The 12,622-nt window shown below is 38.7% G+C and overlaps 1 protein-coding gene across 5 annotated transcripts in view; it reads left to right on the top strand.

Moving 5' to 3' along the window:
• Positions 1-12,421, top strand: part of GLRA2 (glycine receptor alpha 2) — a 131,186-nt gene extending 118,765 nt beyond the window's left edge. For all 5 annotated transcript variants that reach the window (XM_026110169.2, XM_026110174.2, XM_026110168.2 and 2 more), the window contains one exon: positions 11,681-12,421. In XM_026110169.2, the coding sequence (XP_025965954.1) occupies positions 11,681-11,959 (279 nt within the window). In that variant the 3' untranslated portion in view covers positions 11,960-12,421. The remainder of the gene's footprint in view (positions 1-11,680) is intronic.
• Positions 12,422-12,622: the final 201 nt, after the last annotated feature.

Raw genomic sequence — 12,622 nt, 5'->3', positions numbered from 1 at the left:
GTGTTCATTTTCCAGAACCCCTAAGTGGTTCATATGGCAAGTTCTGGGCAGTCAGAACAAAGACACAAAAACTCTGTGGGCCAATACATTCTGCAAGAACTCCAGCTTTCCATGCCAGCAACAGGACATGGTGCATATAGTGAATGGTAGTACAAATGAGTAGTGATACATTTCAAAATGCTTTGTGCTCCTGGAAGCTCTTTGAGCAGTTAGAAGCTCTGTGGGTATTAAGACTGAAAGTGACATTATATTGAAAAAAAAATTTTTTTCATATTCTTAAAAATTAGAATAACCCCCTCAGTTCAGAACTGGTCTTGGCAAGGTGGAGGAGAATAACCTCTTCTTTTATGATTTGTTTTTTATTTGGAAGAAGGGAATTTACCTGCAAAGAGCAGAAAAGGGTGAGAGCAGATATGGGCTGAGGAAGGAACTGAATTTTGCAAATAGAAGATGGAGGTCACAGATTTGGAAATCAGTAAGGAAGCAGCAAGACAAGAGCAGAACTGGGAGTTAGTAAGGCAAAATTTTCTGTAGAAAAAATTAGGAAAGGAGTTAAGAAGAGCAGAGACAGATGCAGGAGAAGGAGACAAGGAGTGGAAGAGCCTGAGAGCAGCTATTGAATACTTACCAGTTCCTTAACTGATTTGGTTGTGTTTCACATCAGTGGTTATAAGACTCCACCTGGGTTCTCAGCTCAGGATAGACAAATCAGATTAATGTTAACTCATTGTGAGTGCACAGAGTGTACAATATCCTGTAGTGCAGTATTTAGGTTGCCCCCAAGCCCATCAAATAGTTCAATCCTGGTAGAGCCTCATACTCAAGAGGCTATTGGAGGTCCATTGAAGTAGAAACTTGTGCTGTTGGGTCTCTCTTGGTCTGGGGAAGGTTCTGCAGTGCTTCATTCTTTGGCCCACTGGCATATTTACTGAGCATAGTCCTTCCCCATGTGTTATCCCCTCACAAAAATTGGAGGTTAGGTGGTCATAGGCCCTAAAAATTAGTACTGATCTCTCCAGTATGGTTAAGTGCATGCTTTTCCAGAGCTTCAGCACTGCCAACACTGATTTAGAGTTTATCACTCCAGGACACATAAAAGATGAAACATACAATATATACATTTTGGGCAGGCTACTGGCACAGTGGCCCTTTATTTTGGTGTTTTTATTGTGCTCTTCCCTCTAGATAGAATAATCAGATATTTCTTCTCCCCATTTTCCTTAACATTCTTGAGCAAGGCTTGAGTTTAGATGAGTGTCCAAGATCCCCTCCCAAGAATACATTTTCTAGTCCCTTAGCCGTAGTTCTGCTTTTCATCTGCCTGTATCTCTCAGTACTGACTTTTCTCATATACTATCAAATCTATTGTTTCAGGTTATCTTTTAATCAGTTTTGCTAACTAATAATAGTTTGCCACCAAGCGATCTGTTGCTTAGCTACCAGCCTGTGTGGGTGGATGGGTCTTCTGGACAGGTGCCAAAACTCCACCGAAGAGTCCTTCCATGGACAGGGAAGATTGAGAAGGTTTAATAACCCTTACTCAAGTGTCCTCTGTCCCAGCTCCTCAGAATTTCAGTCCCACATGAAGGTGACAAGCTAGCAGAAATGTCAGCATTTTGAAAAGATATTTAAAATGGAGGCTGCAGTTTGATAAACTTTTATCTTGAAACTTAAACTTTTAAACTGATTATGGAAAGAGCTCCTAATCTTAAACAGGAATACACAAATTCTAAGTAGGTAGATTTCCCATTAACAGATGCCCTTAGGGAATCCAAATGCGTTAGATTACTAAACTAAGTAGATACACACAAGAAAAACAGTCTATATGTGTATGCATATATACACATCTATGTATGTGGGTATATACAGATTGTGTGAATGTATACATTTCTGTATGTATAATATAGTAGAAGAAAAACTATCAAACTCATTTTAAGTGAAAACTTATTTCATTTCCATTGTATGCATATTTCAAATGACCTTGTAGGATTTGTGAATTTTTTACTTACCAGATCAGAAAAAAACCTAATTCTGTGTAAAGATTAGACCATCAAGCTGCTATATCATTGAGTGCCATTGATTTTTACCTCATAATGAATGTTCATTTTACTGTGAATAAATAATATCAGAACTTTATAGAATAATCCTTCATAGAAGCAAATCAAAATGAAAATACAAAAGTGAATATGTGTAGTATATTTCTGAGTCAGAATGTTTCTAAGATGCAACAATTTAATTTTAGAAACCAAGCCTGAAGTGCAGATAGCTGGCAAATACTTTGTTTAACCTAATCACACTTCAGAGCTAGGTAAAAAGAGCTAGAGAAATCCAGATTGAGATCTTGGCTACTAAACAGTATGCAAAGCCAGAAAGGATAATCTGTGTAATAGGAGACAAGGGAAAAAAAAAACTAATCCCAAAACTTTGTTTGTTGGAAGTCCTGTTTGAAGAACTGACAACTGGAAAAGACATTGATTTATCAGTTGGCTTGTCTCCTTAAAAAAAATACAAAAAAAAAAAAAAAGAACTTTTGAAATTTGGTTGTGAACACTCTAAGATTATTGCAGATACTCCTCACTATTTTTAGCCACAGAATTTGAATTATTAAGATAATTTGCAGTATTTAATTTGTTTTGTGCAGTATTTGCATAAATTAAATGCATGAAGTCTATCTGAGGAAGCTCTGGTATTCTTTGTCTGGATGTTCATTGTTGTAGTAAATGGTTTGAAGGAAAGAACACATCAGTAGAGAAAAGAGTATATCCCTTCCCCTTTCCCTTCCTCTTCCCCTTTCCTTTCCTTTCTCCCTTCTTTATGGTATTTACTTTATAGCATTTACTCAAAATCTCTTGAAATCCTTACCTTTGACCAAGAGACAGTGGCATGGGGAGCTTTTAGAAGTCACTGCCTCAAACCTTCTGCCAGGATATACTGCATATTTGGTCATTTCCCTTATGTTGCTGACACCTAGCAGGTTTCTCCAGTGATTACTGTAAGGCAAGATTGTCATTTGTGAGATATGCCTGGCAAGAGGAATGCAAAGCTGTTAGGCAACCTCTGCTCCCCATAATACGTGAGTGGAGGGGCTGTGAAGATGCAGGAGGGAGCTCTGCAGGCTGCAGGAGCATCTCTCACCTGCTTCCTGGAGCTGTTCACAGCTCCTAGCATGCACGGAGCGGGGACTGTCAGTGCTCAACAATGGTTACAGATATCACTGATTATAGCTCATCCTTCCAGAGTCTTGCCCATATTGGGATTCTGGGCAGAGGCTCTCCCTTACCTGGAACAGCCTACACTGCCATTTGGTCACCAGTGGACTTGCCCCCAAAAACTGAGAGAGTTGAAGGAATTGAAATCTGAGTCTGAAAAAATTACCAGCTTTGCTCTAGATGGTAATCTACACAAATCAGACCATAGGTGTCAATTCTTGGCCATATACACATGCATACACTTTTCTTCTTTAATTTTGACTGTTCAACGTATGAGATACTCTCTGCTGCCAAGGTCAGGGCACATGGGTGTTCTAACAAAGTAATCTAAGTCAATTATAGTGGAGACAGAGACCAGTGAAAAAAGGCACAGTAAAAAACATCTCCCCCAAAATATTTAAAACTGCTTGGAGGAAAGTACCAGAGAACCTTCTGGGAAAAATCCTGAGGAAACTTGTGCTCAAATATTTCCATCAGTGCCTGGGGCCTGAAAGCTCAGGTGTCTCATGTGCTGCTGTAAGAATGCATTGCTAGTTTTGCAGAAGACTGTCACACACCCAAAGCGCAATGAGCCCTGGTCCTGATTTGCTGGGCTGTGTTGACCCTGCAGCAGGCAGCAAGTTTCGGGGCAAGAGAGTGCTGAAATCTGAGGCTGGGGCTTAAACACTGCAAACAGGGTGGGTCTGCTTATGGTGCAGTCTAATCTTTAATGAGACAGCTGTTTTGCAGAGAGCAAGAGGAAGGTTCATTCTAGGTAAGTTTTCATAGGTATTTTAGGTTTTGGAGCATGTTAGCAAATATAATTTTGCTTTGTATTATTTTGCATTTATTTAGTATGTAGACAGGTAAAGTGTCATGGCTGTTTTAATTGTATGAGCTGATGCTGCACTAAGGTCATCGAGGCTCATGCTGTTCAGTTAATCAGAATGGAAACAAGCTGCAGCAAAGTTCGCTCCTCAAAGCAGAGCCATGTTGTCTCTGTACTGCTTTGTTCTCCACCTTTCTGTCCAAAATTCTTCATGGTTTTCCCTACCTACTGTGCCCTGCTGTCCTCCCTCATGTGCTTTGATGTCTCCATTAATTATTATCTCACACATTAGTTAAAATGTCAGAATAATCATGTTTAAATACCAGCCTTGCAGTTTACTCAGAATTACATGCAGACAGGATGAGGAAAAATTAGTTGCCCTGAATCCATCAGACTGCTAGTCAAAGCAGATTACTCTTCAAATCTAAGTCATTAACATGCATTTGTCTGATATAAAACAGACTAATATGCAGTTCCCACTGATAAACTGACCAGTCACTCCTTTCATCAGAAAGAGACTGGCAGAACTGTTATCCAAGAGCAGTCAAATCTCCAAACTTCACTGTCCTGAGAGGACTTAATATCCAGACAAATGATGCCTATACAAGGACATTCACACATCACTAAGCCTGGACATTTTAAAGTATTGCTTTCATTTAAAATAGAGGGAAATGGACACACTATATTGCTGTGTCAGGAATAAATCTGCCCTTATTTAGGAGTTATAATTCTCTATCATTACATCTATGATACTTTGCAAAACAACAGTTTATCTGTTTCCTCCTCCCTATATCTTATATATAAAACATGAGGTTGAATGAGAAATGTATATTAACTGAATTTACAAAATCTGAAGGGAAGAAGTCTTGCTTTACTAAAGAAAAGGAAAATCATTCTTTTTATAACAACCTGATCACCGTTTACTGACTGTATAATCTCTATTATTAAAGTAATTCTTGAAAGATTTCAGTTCCATTTTAAGATATTTCAATCCAGGAAAATATTTTTGCATCACAACATATTTAAATTATGTTATTCTTTCAGTTGGATAATGTTCAGTTCCTAGTAGAGGAGGGTGAAACCACATTAACTACTGTGTCATTATTGTATTAACAACAGTTCACTTCCTCTTCTTACAGAACGAGTAAGTAAATCACTTATGCTTCAGAGATTTTTCTGCTGTTTGTTTGAGATAAGAGGTATTATTAAACAGAACTCTTGAAAACAAACCTAAATTTGTCCATTGAAAATCTTTACTGAAGACAGCAATGACCAAATTTTCTTTTCATAATTAAAATGCTGATGATATTTATAATACAAGGTTTGTTTAACTTAGATTTTAAAAAGCATGAGTGTCCAAGTAAGGGGAAAAACAAACCTCACTGAGCAGGAAAATCGCTGTTAAGAGAGGCGGTAAAGGGATGAACATTACTCGCCATGACTGAGTAGGATCACACAGTAGGGTCAGTCAGAGACTGCTTATGACTTCAGTGCAACACCCTGGTGAATATCTAGGAAGAACAATATTTAGGCCAAATTCTGGGACTGGTTTGAGTTGTAGTTTGGGCAGAATTGAGGTGAGAAAGTGACAGCTTTACATCACGTTCTGTTCCTCTGAAGCCTGGACTAAGTGAGGAGATGGAATGGCATCTGGCATAGAAAAGCTGAGCTCCAGGGCTCCCCAGGGTGGAACAAACCAGAGAAGTCTGTCAGTGACTTCTTCCTTACCAAATATCACCAGATCTTGCTCTGTCTTTACATTTTCCTCTCTACAAGAAACTGGAACGTGTAGGTTTGCTGTATCAAAGCCATCTCTTTCTGCATTGGCAGGGCTTAGCCTCAAGGCAGGGCCATGTGAGGAGAAAAAAAAAAAGACCCTCAAATTACTAAAAACTGAACTAAGTTTGCACTTTCAGTAGCCACAAATGAACCTCTTCTTCAGGAATTTGTGCCATTTTTCTATTGTCATCCTCTGAAACATTCTTTCACAATAATTTAGATGGTTAAATGAAAAATAAATTCCTTCAAAAAAAAAAAAAAAAGAAAAGAAAAAATTCTCCCTGGTGATGTCATTGTGTTTTAGCCTATTTCTTGCACTTCAGGAAAAAAGAAAAAGAAAAAGAAAAAGAAAAAAGACTAACCATAACCTATTCATTTTCTCCATTTAATATTAATTTTAACTAGGATTTTGTGATCTCTGTGATATCCTCATTCAAACATACCTTTTCTAAGCTGATAAAGAGATCTCAATTACTCCGTCTCTTCTCACGTAGGAGAAATCGTTGGTCATCCTTGCTGCTCCCCTTTGTACTTTTTCTAACTGTAATTTTTCTAATGTCTTTACTGAGTTTGGGTGACCAGAAATGTTCCTCGCGTTTAGAAACTGGGCACACTGTGAGTGCTTTAAGTGTCAGAACTATGTTTTCTGTTTTGTTCCCAATTTCCTGGCTGCTGCCTAGCAGTGGGCTTAAGTTTTCAGAATTATCTACAGTAATTCCCAGAACTCCCTGCTGAGAAAGAACGGATTTTGAGCCCATTACTGTGTATGTATAATTAGGGCTATCTTTTGCAACGTACTTTAGCTTGCACCTATCAATACTAGATTTCACCTGCTGCCATTTTTTTACTTGGTCACTCAGTATTTAGAACTCCTTCTGCAAAGCTGCATTTAGATTTGTCGGTTCTGGATAACCTGATTCACTGGGGTGCCATTGCTCTGGAACACCTCTCCTCAGCTCATTTGTAAATATCTTCCCTGTTACTGGTTCAAGTACAGATCCTTGGAGGATCGCCTCCCACAGCCTCCCTCAGATATAATGTTGATCTTCTACTCCTAAACTTTATTACTATCTTTTAACTAGTTAGTCCATGAAACAACATTCCCTCTTGTCTCCTGACAATTTAGCTTTTTAAGAGCCTTCTGTGGGGGATCAAAGACGAACTGAAAATCCAAGTATGCTACCTCAGCTGAACTACCTTCATCCACATTCTCATTGACTCCTGAGAACTGAAATCATGTGAGCATGAGTATCTTTGCGGAACCATTCTGTGAATTATGTAATGTACTGAGAAATGGGAGATATTTCAAAACCATAAAGATGATTTAGGAATAAAGTCTCCAAAGCTATTTTGGTATCTAATTCCTATTGATTTTTTTTTTGCATCCAAGTCTGAATTTACTGTGGTTTTCTAACTTTGTGCTTATGAATGCCAAAAAGGAAAATTTCCCTGATGTCTTTAATCTATGCCTAAAATTAATCTCCTATGTCCTTGAAATTTAATTAAACCAGATAGTCTTTTAAATCGTTTGCCCACCATATGTTGGGAAAGGAGTATCAAAATTAAATGAATAAATCACATCATAGAGTAAATTAAATACAGTAGTTGAAGCCAGCCTGTCTCTCATTTTCCTTGTTGTTAAAATTGAGTCAATGCTGACAATAAGCATTTAAAAAATGGTCTGGACAGAGCACTTCAGAATGTATTGTATGGAAAGCTGTTCACACAGGGAGAGGAAAGGGCTAGGTTACCTCAAGACTTCTGTATGTTCTGTATGGCACCACAAGAAAATATATATATGTATTTTATAAATTAGATGGTATTGAAAATATGTCTATAAAATTTGCCCAATATGCGGGAAATATACTTAATTTTCAAAGGATGATTCTTCTAAAATACTCCAGAGTATGAACATCTGAGGGAAAAATAGCAAAATACTTTCATATTGCTATTTCTTTCTTTTCCATTTCTCATCCTAACTTGTGATGCTTTTCCTCACATCTTCAACAAGGCTAGACTGAGTTATGGCTATATATAATGCAAGACTATCTTCACATCCCTTTAGAAGGTTAAAGTCATTCACTTCAGTGATTACTAGATATGACACTCCAGTTGGTACTCATTGGCTTCTATTTGGTCTTCAATTTTTGTTTTAAAATCTGTAAAGCCATAAATAGCCTGTGATTTAAGCAAATGAGGTCCTGTCTGTTTTAAAATGAAAGCAAGTTTTATGTGTAGACCAACAAAACAAAGGACAGAAATGTTACAAACTGTTTTGCACTATTTTATTAGTAACTAAGCTGGTGAACAGCACAGATCAAAGACTACCTTTGCATGAGTCTGCAGTATAGGGTATGTGAGATGGTATGAACTGAATACGACCTTGAGAATGATGAGTGACTCTGCCATCATGCCATAGAGTACCCCAGACAATTTGCTCAGTAGTCTACAAAGCCCCCATGTTAAAGGAAGACATAGCCAGCTTGTTAAGAGAAGGTGCTTGGGGTCAATTCTCCATGTCATATATACCAAAGTAAACAAAATGTTCTCTGTCAAAGAATCTAAATTTGGAATTCTTTCTCCATGACTCTGCCCAAATACACTTTGTATGTAACAGAATGTTGGAAGACAACATGAATTTTCAGATTATAGTTTTGCACTGTGATTATGGTGTTTTAAAGAGAGTCTCTTTGGCTATGTCTGTATTGCTAAAATAAAGTACATCAGTGACAAGCCCTTGTTCCTGAGGCCAAGCATCACCCTGTGGCTAATGACCACAGTGCTTAGTGATAGCCTCAGTGGAACAGATTTATCTTGGAGAAAGCTCATCAATGTGAGCTAACCCACAAGAAGCATGGAGGATGAAGCTCTAGTGCTTGAATTTACTCTCTGGCTCTCTTTTATTTAGCAGCAGAGAGGACTCTGCAGTCTCACAAGAAAGATATTGGCCTAGGACAGACACATGGGTCTCTGCAGTGTTTCATTTTGAATTTTCAACAATGTTGACCTATTTCAGGAAAGAAGGGCACCACCTCGAGGTCTTTTAGGTGACATATGATGAGGCCAGAGAGCTCTGACTGGGTCAGGTCTTGCCAGTGAGATCATGGGTGCTGACAGTGCTTAGTGTGGAGACACACACCAGACAACAAAGTGCCATAAAGTGTGTAGCAGGGCGTATGACTAATGGAGAATTTTCCTGCTTTGCTTGCTATAGCTATATGGTTTTCCACACCATATGGCTATGAGGACTGTGGCCTTGCTTGCATACATAGGCAGTTAGATAATCACAGCAGCTGCAGTCCTTAGGTGGCTCTCTCTAGCGCTAAGATTTTGTCAGAATAGAATAGCAAAGACAGAAACAAGCAGCAGAGTAGAAATACAGTGCCATTCTCTTAATTAATTATTCAGTCTTTTTAAAAAGCGCTTTTCTGGTAAACTTTAAAAAAAATGCTGCAAAAATGCACATTTTTTTGCAACCAGCAAACAGCTCCATGTTCTGAAAACAGGTAACAAACCGATTCAAACATTCACTGGGGAGAAGGAGATTCAGATCTCCTCAGGCAGAGAAGGAAATTGAACACATACTCCTCATATCCTAGATGAATACCGTACTTCTTGTGTCCTGCGTAAATTCTGTACCAACTGAAGTCCTAAATAAAAAGCTAGCATGGGAATTGGGCACACTTTCCTCTCATTTTTTTGAGAAAGAAATGGCACAGCCAGCTGTCTGTTGGGGAAAATTTAGGGCTGTAAATCCTGTTGGGAAACTGGTGGATCCTTGCAGCTAAAGATTAGGTGCTTAAGACCTGAAAGAATGAGATTTAAAGACCCCTGCCCTTAATTTTAGATGGCATCCCACTAGAGTTACAACAGTGTAAGCTCAAAAATAAGGCCGTAACATTGAAGATGCTCAGCCCTACACAACAAAGCTGTGACCCAGCAGGACATGGACATCTGGATTCTCCAAGTCCTGGGTTGAGCTCACTTCCTTTATTTCCTCCCATAGATCCCTCACAAGTAATAGGAATTAAAACAAAAAAAATGAATAAAGTGCATATGGTAACCACAACTGCTGAAAATCTGTTACCCTTTTTAATCACTTTTCATGTTCTGGGTTTGCATTTTATCTTTCAAACTCAGGAACAGGGAAAATGCTGCAAGAAAGGCAGCTTCCTGTATTATTGGAGGACTTTGCAATGCTATTAAGTCATGCAAAAGAAGCCTACTATCCAGAACGTAGGTCTCAGTGGGTTCATCTTTAAAACACTTTACATATCTATAATCACTAGGACAAGCAGAATTTCAGATTTTTCACAGGGGGACTAAAAACTGTAAATAAATAAAATTGAAAAAAAGAGCAACATGTTTCTTTCTCTTAATGATGTTGAGCTTTTGAGATGAAAGGGATATAAACCTTGGATAACTGCTCAAACAACTTTGCAATAGTGCAATTATCCACCTGCTCATGGGTACACCATAGAATATTCATGCCGAAGTGACAGAGGCTTAAGAACACTATTTATTGCCTATTCTCCTTTCATACACATTCAATGTTATCTCGGAGTGACCATTTTTTATTTTGTAACCTTGGGTCACTCTATTACTTATTCACATTTGTATGTCAGCTCCAGGGTAAGGAGAGCAAGCTAGGTGATATACCCAATTCCAATGTTAGAGCTGAGGGGAGAGAGAAAAATTCAATTATTGAAAAAGGTGCTCCTGTAAGAGAGCAGTGATTTACATCCTGAATTGATGTAAATTATCCTCTTCCCTCCCCTCCCCCCTGATTTCAGCAAATGTAGACTCCTTAATATCTTGCCTCTTTAATGTTTTCTTTTTTTCTTGCAGTCTCTCTGTTAGGATCAGAAGGCTGTGGGGTAGTAAGAGACGTGAGGGAGTATTGGAGTATTTACCATGAGTGAGTGGGCTCCTTGTGAGCCCAAGGAGAGGTCATTTAAAGTAAACAATGAAATATTTGTCAGTCAAAAAGACAGTCTTTAACTAGGGCAAGCTTTTGGACCTACATTTCATTCCTGGTGGAACGAAAAAGAATAGAGTTGCTTGTTTGCTGCTTTTGAATCCTTTGTGGAGAGCTGCCAGTGACTACAACTCATATATTGTGCTATCAGACAGGAGAAATGGCTGTGAGAATTTACCAGGATAAAGTCACAGTCACTTCATCACACAGTTATCATGATGATAAAATTCAGCGGTAGTTACTCACCTTTCCAAAAACAAGTATTTCTCCCTCAGACAAGAGAGAGAACTTTTTTTTTTCAAGATGGTGCTATGTTAACTCCCAATATTGCACCTAACTCTTGCTACCAAGGACTCAATGTGCTTCGAGGTATTGACCCTCAGAGCATTTCTGTGAGGGAGGAGGGGAGGTGATCTATCCTTGTTTCATAGTTCAGGCACTGAAGTGCAGGGACCATGGTTAGACGGAGCAGTTGGTACACATTATCATATGCTTGGAGTCCTGGGTCCCTGATCATTCAAGTCAGCTTGGCCAGAGCAGACTTCCTGCAGCCAACATGATGAAATTTCCTTCCCACAGGAAGCAGGACGAGAGCGATGAGGTGAAGTGTGTACAGTCAAATCTCTTCCCTATGGGGCTGGGATACAGCCTGGTACTCAGGTCTGGTGGTTTAGTCATAGCTAGGGAATTAAAGGCTCCGATTTACAGGCACTGATATTCACCTAATTTCCATGTATTTTTGTGAGACTTTTAATTATGTACATGTCTTTGAGGCCTGGGCTTTGTATCACAGCTTCACCAGCTAATTTACTTAGGTACTTTGGAGGTGTACACCTCAGCTACTCAAATATAAGGTGTGCTGTATAGACAGGTGATCGTGTCTTATTTGTCTTCTTTATCCTCCAGGAAGATGAAGTTGCTCGTGACAGCCGATTCAATTTCAGTGGCTATGGAATGGGTCACTGTCTCCAAGTCAAAGACGGCACAGCAGTCAAAGCCACTCCACCCAACCCACCTCTGGCACCACCAAAGGATTCAGAGTCCATCAAAAAGAAGTTTGTTGATCGTGCAAAAAGGATTGATACAATATCCCGTGCTGCATTCCCACTCGCCTTCCTCATTTTCAACATCTTTTACTGGATTACATACAAAATTATAAGGCATGAGGACATTCACAAGAAATAGGCAACTCTGGTTTGCCAGGACTTGTTAGCCAAAGTGATACACATGTAAATAAAAAGTGAAATGTCTTTCTGTCATTTGGACTAAAGGTTTCTTTTTTCCCCCCAGGACACTGAAGAGAAAAAGAACAAAAAGAAAAAAATTATAGAAAGAAAAGTGATTGCATGAAACAATATGCCATCAAACCAGTCAATAAGCGTTCACCATATGTACTTTCAGTGTTGTTCTTCCAGATTCAGCATTGATCACACATCTGTAAATGGGGACAAATTTTACCCAACTTTATCACCAAAATATTATCTTTAAAAACAAGAGAATCAGAAAACAAACTATCCTCCTAAAACATCTACCAAGACACTCTGGTGGCTACAGTACAGTGAGTTATAAGAGGACCAAACTTCTTCAGGATAGTGTTGCCTTTCTATTTGAAACAAGTCTACTGAGCTACATTCCATGACCATGTCTGTAGTTAGTGGTTTCACCAAGGAGTCCTTCTGTGGGTTGTAAATTATTTCTACTGACAGGGGAGAGAAAAAAAAAGATTTATACTTTACTATCCTTGTGGGTGTGCATTTTAATATTATCTTGCTTTACTAGAATTGTAATTTTGGGGTTGAACTTGTGTGTTGTGTGATTTATTTGATAGCTGACACTCCAAAACCAGTG

Source organism: Dromaius novaehollandiae, chromosome 1 (genome assembly GCF_036370855.1).
Source record: "Dromaius novaehollandiae isolate bDroNov1 chromosome 1, bDroNov1.hap1, whole genome shotgun sequence".
Taxonomy (NCBI): domain Eukaryota; kingdom Metazoa; phylum Chordata; class Aves; order Casuariiformes; family Dromaiidae; genus Dromaius; species Dromaius novaehollandiae.
Note: the sequence above shows the minus strand (reverse complement) of the source record. Positions and strands in the feature narration are given on the sequence as shown.